The 16,045-nt window shown below is 49.7% G+C and overlaps 1 protein-coding gene across 1 annotated transcript in view; it reads right to left on the reverse strand.

Annotated features, from left to right (window-relative positions):
- lnx1 (ligand of numb-protein X 1) overlaps window positions 1-16,045 on the reverse strand; it is a 45,217-nt gene that overhangs the window by 478 nt on the left and 28,694 nt on the right. Inside the window, exons 5-12 of the mRNA XM_079740584.1 lie at window positions 14,611-14,766; window positions 11,433-11,641; window positions 10,581-11,009; window positions 8,046-8,180; window positions 4,492-4,669; window positions 2,839-3,085; window positions 1,224-1,382; window positions 1-695 (exon numbers count right to left, since the gene is read on the reverse strand). The exon at window positions 1-695 is cut by the window's left edge and continues 478 nt beyond it. Coding sequence (XP_079596710.1) covers window positions 560-695; window positions 1,224-1,382; window positions 2,839-3,085; window positions 4,492-4,669; window positions 8,046-8,180; window positions 10,581-11,009; window positions 11,433-11,641; window positions 14,611-14,766 — 1,649 coding nt within the window. The 3' untranslated portion in view covers window positions 1-559. The remainder of the gene's footprint in view (window positions 696-1,223; window positions 1,383-2,838; window positions 3,086-4,491; window positions 4,670-8,045; window positions 8,181-10,580; window positions 11,010-11,432; window positions 11,642-14,610; window positions 14,767-16,045) is intronic.

The raw sequence follows: 16,045 nt of genomic DNA on the forward strand, positions 1-16,045 counted from the left end.
ATATATATAATTTTTTTTGTTTTGACACCCAACATTTTACAGTTAAGGAAATGTGAGCCGAACATAACGCATACCCTAAACGCAGGAACTACTGAAATTGGCAACTTTTGTGTCCCCCAGACCAAAACCTCCACCTGAGTCATTGGGTTTCCATGTCTGGGGAAACAGCGATCCCCTCCTCCAGCTCTTCCAGCTCTTCCAGTCATCCTCGTGGATAGGGCCCAACCAGCGCCTCACACCAATTTCCGCATTGCATCCTGGGAAATAGGGCCAATCTAACTCGGGTAACAGGCTTCCTGGAGCCAGTTTCCTTTCCCAACTGGCTCCTCCCCTGCTCAGAGTTCGACACTAGGCCCCGCCTCCCTTTTAAGCTCCACTCTGAGGCAAATCATGGCCTGTCCGTCATCAGGAGTCCATGCTTGTCAATTTGTTCTAGGCCCCTCCCACTCAAGTGGTCAGTCTTTAAACTCCGCCCCTCCACGTTCCGGGGTGGTGGCTACTAGGACCACCGGGGGGTTTTGGGGGTAAAGGGGGTCGGGGATGGGGGCTGGAGGGTCCGCTACAGCAGGCTGCCGGGCCAGGAGACGATGGTCAGGGTGATCTTCCCCCTCAGCTCCTTAAGGAGACGCACCAGGGCAGTGTGCGTCATGCCCCACGTGCTCTTCCCGTTCACCTCCAGCAGGATGTCTCCACACCTGCAGGACACACAAACACACACACACACACACATCGTCAGACACCGGATGCACAGGTCTTATGTGATTAACGTATGTTATACATCATTGGTCCATACCAACTATAGACCATTGGTTTGGAAGGAGATTTAGATGAATCATGTGGACCAGTGTCTTGTTGTCCATGTAATTTTTACATACAATATTTTTATATCTTCTTATAGACTAAGAGTCTTCCGTGACCACAAAGAGGAGAGTGAGAATGTTATGCTGAGAGTGAGAAAAAATAGATGGAGAGAACAATTAATCTCTGAAAATATGTCAAATAAATAGAAAAGTGAGAGAAAAAGGAAGAAGAGAAAAATTACAGAAAATAAATGAAGGAAGAAGATGGAGGGAATGAAACCCGAGCAAAAAGAGTGAGCGATCCAAGAAGGAGGGTGCAACAAATCCCCCCCTTAAAACAAAAAGAGTGAGAGAAAAAAGATGGTGAGAACCAGAAATTGAGAACATCGAGAGAGAGGGGGGGGGGGGGGGGGGGCAACCTACCGGATCCTGCCGTCGTTGTAGGCCGGCGTGCCCTCGACGATGGAGCGGATGAAGAAGGACTGGTTGCAGTTGACCTCCTCCAGACCCCCCACGATGCTGAAGCCCAGGCTGCCGGAGGTGCTGCGACGCAGGATGATGTCCTTACAGCAGTGCAGGTGCCTGCGACGCCCAGTGAGAAGGGGCAGAAGGTGGGGCCACACGGGGGTTACTTGTAAGACAGCGGACCCCGACATGTTCATCCTTTTTACGTTACTTTGACAATGGAGTCCGCACACACGGGGCCCACATCTGCCCATTACATCTAGGTGTTTCCATTCATATTTGTGACGCGACCCGGAATATAGAGAGCATCACACTGCTGGGATGGAGCAAAGGGCTTTGGGTTCTGCTGGGTATATGCACACCGCACTGAGTGATTAGTAGCACTTTGCTTTTGGCTACGGATCATTAGGTAGTCTGTTTGTGTACTGGACCTTTATGCCACCTTACAAAGCGCTTAAACTATTCTAAAAAAGCTATCCCTCAAGTCAGCAGTAAACCACAACCCGATATGCATATTAGCTGACCAAAAGTTGGATAGATGGATAGAGGGAGGGAGGGAGGGAGGAAGGAGGGAGGGATGGAACAGATACAAAGACAGACAGACAGAGAGATACATGCATATAGATAGATAGATAGATAGATAGATAGATAGATAGATAGATAGATAGATAGATAGATAGATAGATAGATAGATAGATAGATAGAGAGATAGAGAGAAAGATTGATAGGGTGATAGATAGATAGATAGATAGAGAGATAAAGAGATAGCGAAATAGAGAGATATAAAGATAGATAGATAGATAGAGAGAAAGATTGATAGGGTGATAGATAGATAGAGAGAGAACACCCAGAGAGGTGAAGGTAATGACCCACTAATGGCGAGTGCCTCAGGGAAAGCTGTTTGAAGGGCGATGTTGAGACTAAAGGACTCTGACTTCTAAACAAACCTATAAAGTTTTGACAGGCTCTGAATGTTTCAGATGTAAAAGTTGCAGATGAATTCCTAATGAGCGGGCCAGCTGGTTGTGTCACTCTCTCCGCTGGGGGAGGCAGCCAGCAGCATTTGGCCGAGGTCAGCCCGCATATTTATTTACCCAACTTATTTATTTATTTCATAAGCTGAGAAAAAGAGTAGGACCAAGCGGCAAACTTTGGCAGAATGGGGTAGATGAGGCAGAATGGTGGCAGATGCATGTGTGCGTGTCCTTTCTAATGTGTGGGTTTTAGTGTGCGTTAGCTTGTGTGCGTGAGACTGTGTGTTTTATAGAATGCGTGTCCGTGTGTGTCCACATGCATATGTATGTTTGAGTGTGTGTGTGTGTGTGTCTGTATATGTTTGCGTGCGTTGTATAAGTGTGTGTGTCTGTATTTGTCTGTGTGTCTGTATTTGTGTGTGCATCTGTGTGTGTGTGTGTGTGTGTGTGTAGGTGTGTGTTTGTTATAGTGTGTGCATCTGCATATGTGTGTGTGTTTGGATGTGTTTCAGTGTGTGCATCTTAATATGTGTTTGTGTGTGCGTGTGCGTGCGTGCGTGCGTGTGCGTGTGTGTGTGTGTGTGTGCGCGTCCACATACCTGGGCAGCTGCAGCCATGAAACCCAGAGCGGGGAGTGGTCGTCGCTGGGAAGGGGGCTCTTGCTGCTGTCGGTGGGCGAGGGGGCCAGGCAGGGGGGCAGGGTGCACTCCGGCTGGCAGTCCTCAGGGGGCCGCATCTCCAACACCTTCAGCACCACGGGGGACGTGGTGTTCTTCAGGTTGGCCACCGCCTCGCTGCGGGTCACCCCCGTCAGGTCCAGGCCGTTCACGTTCAACAGGATGTCACCTGTTGCCGGGGGGAGGGGAGCAGATCAGAGCGCGGAAAACATGGTGCCCTGAAGACGAGGATTTCCCCCTGCATACAAATATATGGTTTCATTTCTCATTTATTTCCCTTTCTTGTTTGTTTTGTCACTTTATTTTAGTACGAAGTCCAAACATTTTTTTTCTTATGTGCCTGTTTATATGCATCAATCCAAAGTGCTAATAAAAATGTTAATCATTACAAATGGAAAAAAGCAAACTTCACAGGGCGTGTGAAGTTTCCTTTTTTCATCATCTGACTCCTGAATATTCAGTGAGCTCACGACTGGCGCACAGCGGCATCAAAAACAAAGCACCACCTGCACATTATGATTCCCCCCCCGCCCCCTCTCACCCCCACCTGCCCCCCAGTAATCAAAGTGTTGCCGGGGACAACCAGGGGGGGTCTGGTCAGCTTGCCAGATGAGGTTGACCTCAAAGGCCGACCGTCTCTCGGCTCGACGGTGAAACTGTATGCAAATGTGTCGTGCTCAAAGTGCACACACAAACAAAAACAGGCACACACACACAGACACAAACACAAATACAAACACACACACGCACACCTTGAGCAGAAGGCGCAGGACAAATACAGACGGGCAGAACTTGTCCTTTTCATGGAGCCCACAGGCGCTACGCTGATAGACTGCATAAGCATAGCTCTGTTCCAGCTGTACGCGTCCAGTTTACTCACAAACACACATTTACGCACGCAAAGGCTAGACACCATACGAATATACATCCACAAACACATGTTGATAAACACGCACACGAATAAACACTAGGTCAAGCATACACCTACAAACACACCAATACACTCACTCAATACAAACACAGCCACAAATAAACAGACGCACATCCACAGACACACACAGGCTAGTGCGTTGGTTTCAGTGCCTGCTGGGTTTGTGTAATGTCATGGAGCTGCAGCGTTTCTGCTGTGCAACACCTTTAATCAGTTACAAGCGTTGAAATGCTAATGTTGGCTTGTAGGATAGCGTTGTCCTGTTAAGAGTTGATTTGGGGCGCGGCGGAGCGTGGCGGTGGCTTAGCGTAGCGTATCGGTAGCATAGCGTAGCGTAGCGGGCTTGGTAAATAACCTCGGTAATGAAACACGAGTCAGCGTTTATCTCCATCACACCTTCTGTTTTCTGGCACAGGTGATGTATTCACCCAACGCATGGCCCTGACAACATGGACGACAGGACACAGCCAAACACACACCTGGTCGCCTCGGGTCAATATTTGGGGGAATGAGGCGTAAACACAAAGATGCCTGCATTTGTAGATATCAGTGAGTGGGTGAAAGAGAAAGAGAGATACAGGGAGAGAAAGGGGGTGAAATGGGAGGGAAGGAAAGAGCGAGAGATTGGAGGAGCGCGTCATTACCTTTGCGGATGGACCCCTCCTGTCCCACCACCCCGTCCTGGTCCACGTTGGTGACGTAGATGGGGAGGTCCCAGCCCCGGCTTGACATCCCGCCAGCCACCGTCATGCCCAGCGAGTCGTAGGGCTCCTTGGTAAGTGTCACAGTCTTCTCGTAGCACGCAGGCTTCTGGCACGAGTCCTGCACACAGGAAACAGGAATTGACCGGCAGATGAGGCCGAGCCCTCTGGGTCACCTGCAAACACCTCTCTGCGGCTGAATCACGAGGTGAGGCAGCCAGAGTCGCTGAGAGTGTTTTGCAGCGCTTTGGGGTTGACTGCAGATTTGAAAGGTGTTGACTGTGAGTCATTATTGCCTACACGGTGAGTGTGTGGATGCGTGTTAGTGTGTGTGTGTCTATCTGGCACAGTGTGTGGTTTATAGTTTGTGTGTGTATGTATGTGCCTAATATAGTGTGTGTGTGTGTGTGTGTTTGTGTATTATGGTATGTGCGTATAATAGCGTGTGTGTGTATATCTTATGTTGTGTTCGAGTCAGTATCAATTGTGCTTCAGTGAGCAGCACTTTGACACATTAAGCTAGCTGGAACAGAGCCATCCTCCTTCCATGTGCTGCATTAACACATTTCAGCCCCCCCCCCCCCCCACCCCCTAACCTTCTCTCAACATCTACTGCCCCAATCACCTGACAATCACCCCCCCAGTGATGTGTTAATACAGTGGGGCAAAAAAGTATTTAGTCAGTCACCAATTGTGCAAGTTCTCCCACTTAAAAAGACGAGAGAGGCCTGTCATTTTCATCATAGGTAAACCTCAGCTATGAGAGACAAAATGAAAAAAAAAATCCAGAAAATCACATTGTCTGATTTTTTAAGAATTTATTTGCAAATTATGGTGGAAAATAAGTATTTGGTCACCTAAAAACCAGCAAGATTTCTGGCTGTCACAGACCTGTAACTTCTTCTTTAAGAGGCTCCTCTGTCCTCCACTCGCTACCTGTATTAATGGTACCTGTTTGAACTCCTTATCAGTATAAAAGACACCTGTCCACAACCTCAAACAGTCACACTCCAAACTCCACTATGGCCAAGACCAAAGAGCTGTCAAAGGACACCAGAAACACAATTGTAGACCTGCACCAGGCTGGGAAGTCTGAATCTGCAATAGGTAAGCAGCTTGGTGTGAAGAAATCAACTGTGGGAGCAATTATTAGGAAATGGAATACATACAAGACCACTGATAATCTCCCTCGATCTGGGGCTCCACGCAAGATCTCACCCTTTGGGGTCAAAATGATCACAAGAACGGTGAACAAAAATCCCAGAACCACACGGGGGGACCTAGTGAATGACCTCCAGAGAGCTGGGACCAAAGTAACAAAGGCTACCATCACTAACACACTACGCCGCCAGGGACTCAAATCCTGCAGTGCCAGACGTGTCCCCCTGCTAAAGCCAGTGCATGTCCGGGCCCGTTTGAAGTTTGCTAGAGAGCATTTGGATGATCCAGAACAGGATTGGGAAAATGTCATATGGTCAGATGAAACCAAAATAGAACTTTTTGGTAAAAACTCAACTCGTCGTGTTTGGAGGAGAAAGAATGCTGAGTTGCATCCAAAGAACACCATACCTACAGTGAAGCATGAGGGTGGAAACATCATGCTTTGGGGCTGTTTTTCTGCCAAGGGACCAGGACGTCTGATCCATGTGACGGAAAGAATGAATGGGGCCATGTATCGTGAGATTTTGAGTGAAAACCTCCTTCCATCAGCAAGGGCACTGAAGATGAAACGTGGCTGGGTCTTTCAGCATGACAATGACCCCAAACACACCGCCCGGGCAACGAAGGAGTGGCTTCATAAGAAGCATTTCAAGGTCCTGGAGTGGCCTAGCCAGTCTCCAGATCTCAACCCCATAGAAAATCTTTGGAGGGAGTTGAAAGTCTGTGTTGCCCAGCGAAGGCCCAAAAACATCACTGCTCTAGAGGAGATCTGCATGGAGGAATGGGCCAAAATACCAGCAGCAGTGTGTGAAAACCATGTAAAGACTTACAGAAAACGTTTGACCTCTGTCATTGCCAACAAAGGGCATGTAACAAAGTATTGAGATGACCTTTTGTTATTGACCAAATACTTATTTTCCACCATAATTTGCAAATAAATTCTTTAAAAATCAGACAATGTGATTTTCTAGATTTTTTTTTTTTCACTTTGTCTCTCATTGCTGAGGTATACCTATGATGAAAATTACAGGCCTCTCTCATCTTTTTAAGTGGGAGAACTTGCACAATTGGTGGCTGACTAAATACTTTTTTGCCCCACTGTATGTGGGTGTTAATATGTGCATGTATGCATGTGTGAGCGTGTGTGTGTGTATATGTGTGTGTTCTCCTTTATATGCGAGTGCACGTCGCGGGTAGAGGTCGTGGAAGATGTTTGTTTTGCCTGGCCCGGCACGGCAGCGTCGTGGTTGTCACGGCGACCGTCACTTCATGCCGCTGTATAAAAGACTACACATGAAAGGGGCTATATTTAGCGCGGGCACGTTGGAGCTACAAAAGGTTGTTGTTTTCTTGCGGGTGCGTGTGAGCATAAAGAAGCCTTTATGTAGCTCCTCCTCCCGGGGCTTTTTGAAACGGGGTTCGGGTCTCCGGGAGACACTGTACAACAACAATGTCTGTCCGGAGCACGGCGTGATTTATCACCGGAGGAACACGCAAGGTCGTAAGAAGCCTGTAATGACGAGGAGGAGTGGGAACTTCTCTGAAGGAGGAAGAGGAGGAGGAGGTGGGAGGAGAGAGAGGGCCGGTCTGAGAGAGGGGGACAGAGGAGGAAGGAGAAGGGAGCTGGGAGGAGGAGCGGTGAGGAGGTGGAGGAGGAACTTGAAGGGAAGGAGAGGGGGGGGGGGAGGGGGGGGGGGGGGGGGGAGAGAGGAGAAAAAAGGCTAGAGAGTGAGAGAGGAGGTGAGGTGAGGAAGCGCTTTGAGAAGGAAGGGGGAGAGGAATGGAGAGGAGAAGGAGAGAGAGGGGAGGAGAGGGCTTAAGGAAGTGAGGACAGTTGGAGGTGAGGAGGGGTTAAGCTAAGGTGGGAAGGAGGGGAGGAAGGGACAAGGAGGGGGAGTTGAGGAGGAAAGGTGATGTGCTCATGAGAGAGGAGATAAGGAGGTGGGAGAAGGGGAATGCTGAGAGAGCTATGTCAGTGTAGAGGGGAGTTAATCAGGAGCGAATCGGGAGTGAATCAGCTATAATGGGGTAATAAATTGAGGGATCGTTTCTACATGAAAGAAATTTCTTCTGCATGAGTAGAGGACACACAATTCATATGTTAGTGCTGATCAGTGTGTGTGCCTGTATGCGTGTGCCTGTGTGTGAGTGTGTGTGTATATGTGTCTGTTCCTGTGTGTGCATGCAAATGTGTAGGTTATTGCCTGCGTCCGTGTATATGTCCATGTATATTTGCATGTGTGTGTGTGTGTGTGTGTGTGTGTGTGTGTGTGTGTGTGTGTGTGTGTGTGTGTGTGTGTGTGTGTGTGTGTGTGTGTGTGTCTGTGTTTGTTCACCAGTATTGAGGGCTCCAGGTCTACCGGGGAGTAGGGTGGGGGGCCCTCCATCCCCCAGGGGGCCTCCTGCAGGATATCCGGGGTGGGGAGGCAGATCTGACGGGACACGATGAAGTGGACGAGCTCCTCGCTGGCCTGTGGGGGGGAGATGGAGAGTATTGGGTCATCACGGGGCAGAACGGTGGAATGGCGGCTTGCTGAGGTTTTCTGCACCGTAAGGGGCCGTGTCCACAGAGTTTCTGGAGCAGAAATGCGCTGGGGTGGCGCTGGTGTGGCAAAGGGATGGGCGAAGCGTTTGTGCACTGCAAAAAGAAAACAGCTGCATCTCTGTGCTTTGTGGACTGTTTCTATGACGTGACTCGCCATGTTAGCTCCTTAGCTCCTGTAGCGGTAACTTCTACTTAAATACAACTATATTATTTGTGTGACTACCTACTCATCTCCAAAACTACATTTTAGTTTGACAGTTTATACAATGAGCCCTAAGGCAACATTGAGTTCCCCGAAAATTGTATTTACAAATCCAAATGTATAATAAGGATTTATATTATTGATATAATTAGAACCGTTGTGTTGTGTGGGTGCAACCGATGCGCTGCTCCCCGTCACCCAGATCCATATCTTCAGATCCTAACTCTGATGCATCGTAGGAAAAATAGGCACCAAAATAACATCTCATCTGCAAACTATTTTGCAGTTATTTCCTCTGTCTGCTTTGAATCAGATGTTTACTTCAAAGATGTGCAATCTTGGTGATTCATTTGTTGTCGAAAAAAGTCCATCAATCCCTCCTTGTCCCTCCCTCCATTGTGTTCTTGGTACATTGGCTTCTGTTTGTAATAAGATGACGAATGTGCAGCTAAACCTCATCTACTCAGACGCATCCAGGTCTGCGGGTGATAAACACCGTGTCACCAGAGCACCTGGACCCAGCGGCAGCCCCTTATCTGCCCTTGGCCGGGTGGACACGGCCTCTGCCTCGGCGCAGCCAGCAGTGATGTGATCGTAGGGGACGGTAAAGCGTTTTGTGTTCAAACAGATTAATGTGAGGGAGGTTCATCTCATACAGCCAGTGTGCGCCTCACACCTCTTCCCCGGAGCGCCCTGAACAGCTCCTTATTGTTTTTACTGCCAATTTAATGTCGCTCCTCTCCTCCTCTACCCTCCTCTCCTCGCCTTTTTCCTCTCATCGTTGCCACGGAGGGGATTCGCTCTGGAGTTTCAATTATTTATACTTTGACCCGGCGCACCGCACGACGCAACATGCTAACCCACGGATTTGCATTGCAGTCCGAAAAGACAGAATGTTCTCAGCTGCGACTGGCTCCCTGTTTTTTAGGTTCGCTGTGTCCGAGAGCACAGCAGCCGACCTAGCAACGCACACGGCGTCTTGATGGACCTAAAGGGAACACAATTTTAGCTTCTCCTCCCCCTCTATTTTAGATTGTCGTTCTCCTCCTTCACCCTCCTCCTGCTGCTCTTCTCCTCTCTTCTTTCCTCCTCCTCTTGTCCTCTGCTCCTCTGTGACTCTCTTGAGCTGCCTCCTACACTTATTCTCACACACGTAATCGAATGCACGTACACGCGCGTACACAGCTGTGCCCGGATGCACAAAAGCACGCACAAGCACGCGCACACACACACACATACACACACACAGGCACCCATGTGATTGAATACACCACTCGACTTCCTCCCCCTGTCTCCCCCCGCTCCCCTCCTCTGAGATTTCTGCTGCTCTCGAAGGCGCGGAGCTGACTCCTAAATTACCCGGTCCACCTCGTTATCGTCTTAATTGAAGTGATTTAATTGCATCAGCGCCAGCTCTTAATCTCTGACAGAAACGGCTGCCTTTGGAGCGCTCATCTCGGCTCCGCGGGAGCTTGCCGGCCGGTCTCCTTCCTCAGGAAACTCAGAAACGCTGCGCCGTCCAGCCCGCAAAACAAGCTCCATTGAACCACCATTAAGAACATACACGGGTGCCATTGACTGCCTCACGGCCCGGGAAGCGGATCCCGCCTCGGGCTCAGCCCACTGGAGGACCACCACAATTATAACTATTAGCTGCATTAAGCACGGAGCCAGCAGCCAGCGACTAATGAGCCACCATCACCGCAATTACCAACAGTAGCCCAGGGAGCCAGAACAGCCCAGCACAACTCGGCTGCGGTTGTTGATGCCCTTTTCCCTGGTTTCTGCCTTTGTTCTGCTCTATAAACACTAATATCCCTAATATCTGTTTGTACTTGTTTGCATGAACATAATTATGAACATAATTATTTGAAGTTTTATTATTAGCTGGTATGTTAGCATGTTATGCTGTGCTATCATGGCTACATCCAGTAGGATCACCGCAGGGCCGGCTGCGGCCTTTTCGGCAACTCCACCCGGCTCCCGCTGTCGCTGCTTGACCGCGCCCTACCCCCATTCCCCATGAGCGGTTGAACTGGCGTTTCGCCACGACTCTCGCTTCAGTGGGAACCTCCCCTTAACAGTGACTCAGGAAACGGTGGGCCCCAGGATTCAACCGCTCACCTGTATGAGCAGGGCGGCGTGCTCCGGCGCCCCGTAGCGCAGGTCGTGCCCGTTGATGGCGAGCACGCGGTCGCCCACGCACAGCTGGCCGTCGCGCGCCGCCAGCCCGCCCTCCAGCAGGTGGAAGATGAAGACGCCGTGCTCCTCCGGGCGCCGCACCAGCTTGATGCCCAGCTGCTCGTCGGGGGCGTTCTTGCTCAGCACCACGTGCACGCTGTCGTCCCGCCCCGGCGGCGAGGACGCCAAGTGGTGGTTGTGAGGCGCGGGGTAGGCCCCGCCCCCGGCCGCGTCGTGGGCGTGGCCGTGGGAGTGCGCGCGGTAGCGGTGGCGCTGCTCGCGCAGCACGGTGAGCCGCAGCAGCGTGCAGGGCTGCTTGAGGGTGGCCAGGGCGAAGCAGTGGGCCACGTTGCTGATGTCGATGCCATTCACCTGGTCCATCAACAGCACAGGGTTCAGGGTCAATGGCAAACTTTATCGTCCCGCAAGGGGTGATTATTTCTTTGAGCGAGCCAACCAGACTGGAGTTACAACAGCAACAACACACAACACAACAGCGAAGACTAGAGTTACGCCGACGACAGCCAAACGCAACGCAGCCTAGAAGAGAGCATAACAAAGACGGTCCCAGGGGACTTCCTGCTGTTTCTACTACATAATAAAGAGCAGGAAGTGATCGAATTCATCAGATCGGCAAAACAATAACAACGCCTACGGGGGCTTTTATTTTGTAGACTACAATCAACAACTAAATGATTGGGGGGATTCATTCAGACATGAATCTTTGTCTGTTATCCATACATGGATCTGTTTCCTATTGTCAGAGACAAAAGGGGGCCAGGAGCGAGTGCCCACCTTGAGGATCATGTCCCCGGGGAGCAGGCGTCCGTCCCGGGCGATCACCCCCTCGCGGTAGATGTCCTGGATGAGGATGCGCACCAGCGGGGTCTCGTTGCCCCCAACGATGCTGATGGCCAGGGGGTCGGCGGGGTCCACCCGGGTAATCTTTATGCTTGTGAGCTCCCCGTCAGGGATCAAGTGATGGAGCTGGGGTAGAGCCAGAACTGGAGGGACAGGGAAGAGAGAGAGAGAGAGAGAGAGAGCGAGAGAGAGAGAGAGAGGGGGCAGAAAGGGAGAGGGAGGGAAGGCAAAGAGAGCATGAGGGAAACATAGAGAGGGGGAGAGAGAGAAAGGATGAGAGAACACAAATCACAAGTGATAAAAACAGAAGCTGCTGATTTGCAAAAAAAAAGAGGGGAACATTAACAAAAAGGGGAGAGCTGAGAAAGGATTAAAAAAACTAAACCAAAATCAAACATAAAAAAGGCACAAACGTAGCCTCCTATGCAGAATATGTTTTGACGGGGCCTTCATATATCATACATCTTCATACATCTCATAAGTGATGCAGAAAATAGCTTCTGTATGTACTCAAGGTTCAGGAAAACCTAATGCTCAGCTTGGGGAGATTCTTAGTGCTGTGGAAGCAGCATGCCCACCTGCTGGGTGCTGTTTACACGCCGCTCTACAATCAAACACAGATTTACGGATGCACGCGTCTGCACGTGGTCCCGAGGCCTAGCCATTCCACGCACGTATCCGTTGTAAATCATGTTGTGCTACACTCCCAACAGGGCTGACACACCCTTGGCCGGACCTGCTTCCAGAAACATCTTCCTCTGACATCATCTGTTGTCATAAACTCACCAGGGAGAGATATTCTTCATCCTGATATCTCTCTCTCTCTCCCCCCCTCTCTATCGTTTTTCCTACCTCTCTTTCTCTCTAGTGTTATGTCTTTGCCCCCCCCCCCACACACACACACACACACACACTTTCTATCCCTTCCCAATTACTTTCCGTCATCTCTGTCTCTTTCTCCTTGTTTAACTCTCCCTGTTCCATCTCACTCATTCTCTCTGCCTTATCTCTCTATAGCCCCATTCTTTCTCTCCGTAAACATCAATCTCTCTCTTCTCTCTTGCTTTCTCTACCACAGTCTTTCTCCCTCTCCCCCACTCTCTCTCCTCTACCCTTGTTTTTCATCCACGTGTGTCTCTCTCTCTCCGTCTTGTTCTACGAGCACTGCACTTTTCCTGTTCCAGGAGTCAATACTTTCCCCTACTTGTCCCTATCGCAGCAGACTGCAGAGAAGGAGCAGAGACACACTAAACCACTGACCATTATGTAACCCCTCCCTTCTCTCCGTAGACCTGGTAGAGGTAGGACCATGTCCTACCTCTCTCTCTCTCTCTCCCCCTTTTCCCCTCTCTCTCTCTCTCCCTCCCATTCTATCTCTCTCCCTCTCTATCTCTCTATTCTTATAAATCCCTCTCTCCCTCCCTCTATCTCTCTCTCTATTCTTATGAATCCCTACTTCTCTCCCTCCCTCTATCTCTCTCTCAATTCTTATGAATCCCTCCCTCTATCTCTCTCTCCATTCTTTATGAATCCCTCACTCTATTCTTCATGAACCCCTCCTTCCCTCTCTCTCTCCATTCTTTATGAATCCCTCCCTCCCTCCATCTCTCTATCTATTCTTCATGATCCATCACTCCTACTGCATCTACCACCCCCCCCCCCCCCCCCCCCCAACAGAGAAGCAGCCCCCACCACTACTCAAGACCCCATCACCAGGGGATGTCTGACAGCTAGATATCACTAACATGACTCCCATTTCTTTTTTTAGGAAACCTCCCTTCTCCCTCCCTCTCTGTCCTGTCTCCTCCAGCAGAGCTCTGATTTTGGGCTCCTGGGGGCCTCTAGACCCCTAACAAGCAATGGAGAACATGGAGGAGGGAATAGATAACAGGCCTGGCTGATGAGGCATGTCAGTATTTTATAATACCAATATTGGACCCTCTGGACATCTTTTATTTATATTTATAAATGAATTCAGTGTTTCTGTTCTGAATTTCTGCTGCGATACCCACATTTACCATCAGTATCAATGAATCAAACATCTAATCCACCCACATAATCATGTTTTATAGTGCCAACATACCCATAGTGTAATATGTCTAATATACAGTAAGTGATAAGTCATGATTTTCGTTGAAACTTTGGTCAGAATAGTAGGCCCCTGAGGCACCCTCCCCCTGGTGATGCAGTCATGTTCCTTCTAGTCCAGCTCTGGGACCCGGGGCGCTCTGGGACCCGGGGCCCTTATGCAATCTGCAGCTGAATTATTAAGGGAACATATGCTCCCGTTACACTGAGGCTCCCCAACGCGTCACAACCTACCTCCTTGCTCAGCTAAAAGATGCACACACACACACACACACACACACACACACACACACACACCGCACAAACATGCACACTACACACACAAACACACACACACAAACCTACCGCACAAACATACTGCACAAAAAACATCCCCCCATACACACACACACACACACACACACACACACACACAAACACACACACACACACAGGAACAGCTGCACACTTCCAACAGAGTGACACACATTGAAAAGTGCACTGGATGCCTTCACACGCAAGTACACACTTACAGGCAGACACACACAGAAAGTACCACAAAGTGGAGACGCAGCTGTGACATCACTAGTGACATCATACAAGCACTTCACAATCCCCGACGGGAGACCAACCACTGCTGTTTATCCCTCCTATCTCCTATTTTTGCCTTTTTTTTATATTATTTATAAAATGTGCAAAAAAACATATGGACTCAGCAAAACAGACACTATGCAAAAAAAAAGTCACAGAATAAACTTTAACGATAAACTAAATGCAACTAAGAACGCATGAGAAGAGCTGTACCCACACACAATATAACCCCCCTACACACAGCACATTCACACAAAGACCCACCCCAACACACACACACACACACCACACTCTCTCACGCACACACAAACTAATGCACAAAAACACACACAAACACAGCACATTCAGACACACAAACACACAAAAACACACACAAACACAGCACATTCAGACACACAAACACACAAAAACACACACAGACACACCCATCGCCACGGTGGCCGGGGAGCCATACCTTCCTGGGGGCTCCCGGCATTGCGGACATTGTCCCGCTCTTCGGTGGTCTCATTGCTGACGGCGTTCCCGCTCTTAGTCCTCCGCAGGACGCTGAACGCCCGGTTCAGCCGCCGGAAGGAACGGCTCCGCACTGACGAGCGGTCGAAGTTCCTGACTGTGGAGATCCAGAGAGAAAGAGAATTTATACACAGCTTGGCCCCGAACAAGCCCAGGCATGTCTCAGAACCTGCCGATCCCAACACCCACTCTGCAAATGGAAACAGATGGGGGCTCTTTAACCCTGTTCCACCAGTGTGACAAGAGATGGAATGGTCATGTTGTTTATTTCCAACAATGCATTGTTACTTGAAATCCAAACTGAAATAAAACCTAGTCTACCCAAACGCAGCTATCTCTAACCTAAGGCCCAAACTCAACAACCTCTATCCTAACACTTCAACCAACACTTGACTTGACCCTTTTAAACTGTATAGGCCTACATGAACTTCAGCATTTATAGTGCACCGTGGGTAATAAGCTGCACCAAACACTGTTGATGGATGAGGTCAAGGGTTCACTGACACTAACACTGCAGCTTTGTGTGTGTGTGTGTGTGTGTTTGTGTGTGTGTGTGAGTGTGTGTGTGAGTGTGTGTGTGTGTGTGTGTGTGTGTGTGTGTGTGTGTGTGTGTGTGTGTGTGTGTGGTGTTGCTGTTCAAAAGGTTAGAAGGGTTGAAGAGTTCTAATGTTTAACAAACCATGGCTGTGATGAATGGCACTGAAGAGGCAGACACGTGACCACCACATTGGTCTTTGATCGGTAACATAAAAGCAGTAATCTAACGCATCCATTCACTTAAGTCTTTTGCAGAGTGGTCAGAGTTGGGGTTCAGATGCAAATCCCTCGTTTGGTCTCTCTCTCCCTCCTTCTCCCTCTATCGCTCTCTATCTCGCTCTATATCTCTCTCTCTCCCTCATCTCTATCTTCCGCTTTCTCCCCCCTCTCTCTCTTTGTAAACATTAATATATATACCTCTCTCCTTCTCTCCCTCACTCTCTATCTCCTCTTGCACCCTCTTTTGACCAAAATAAAGGCTGAGAAATTGAGTTAGTGAGATAGGGAGAAGGAGAGCGGGGAGAGAGAGGAAGAGAGGGGGGGGAGAGAGAGAGAGCCCTGCAAGGCTCTGCAGCATCCCTCCCTCCCTACCCCTTCCTGCTCCTCTCCTCTCCCTCCCTCCCTCCCTCACTCTCTCCCTCCTCCCCCCTCTCTCTCTCCCTCTCTCTCTCCCTCCCTCACTCCCCCCTCTCTCTCTCTCTGTCTCTCTCTCTCTCCCTCTCCCTCCCTCCCTACCCCTTCCTGCTCCTCTCCTCTCCTCTCCCTCCCTCCCTCCCTCACTCTCTCCCTCCTCCCCCCCTCTCTCTCTCCCTCTCTCTCTCCCTCCCTCACTCCTCCCC

Source organism: Pollachius pollachius (genome assembly GCF_949987615.1).
Source record: "Pollachius pollachius genome assembly, chromosome: 7".
NCBI classification, from domain to species: domain Eukaryota; kingdom Metazoa; phylum Chordata; class Actinopteri; order Gadiformes; family Gadidae; genus Pollachius; species Pollachius pollachius.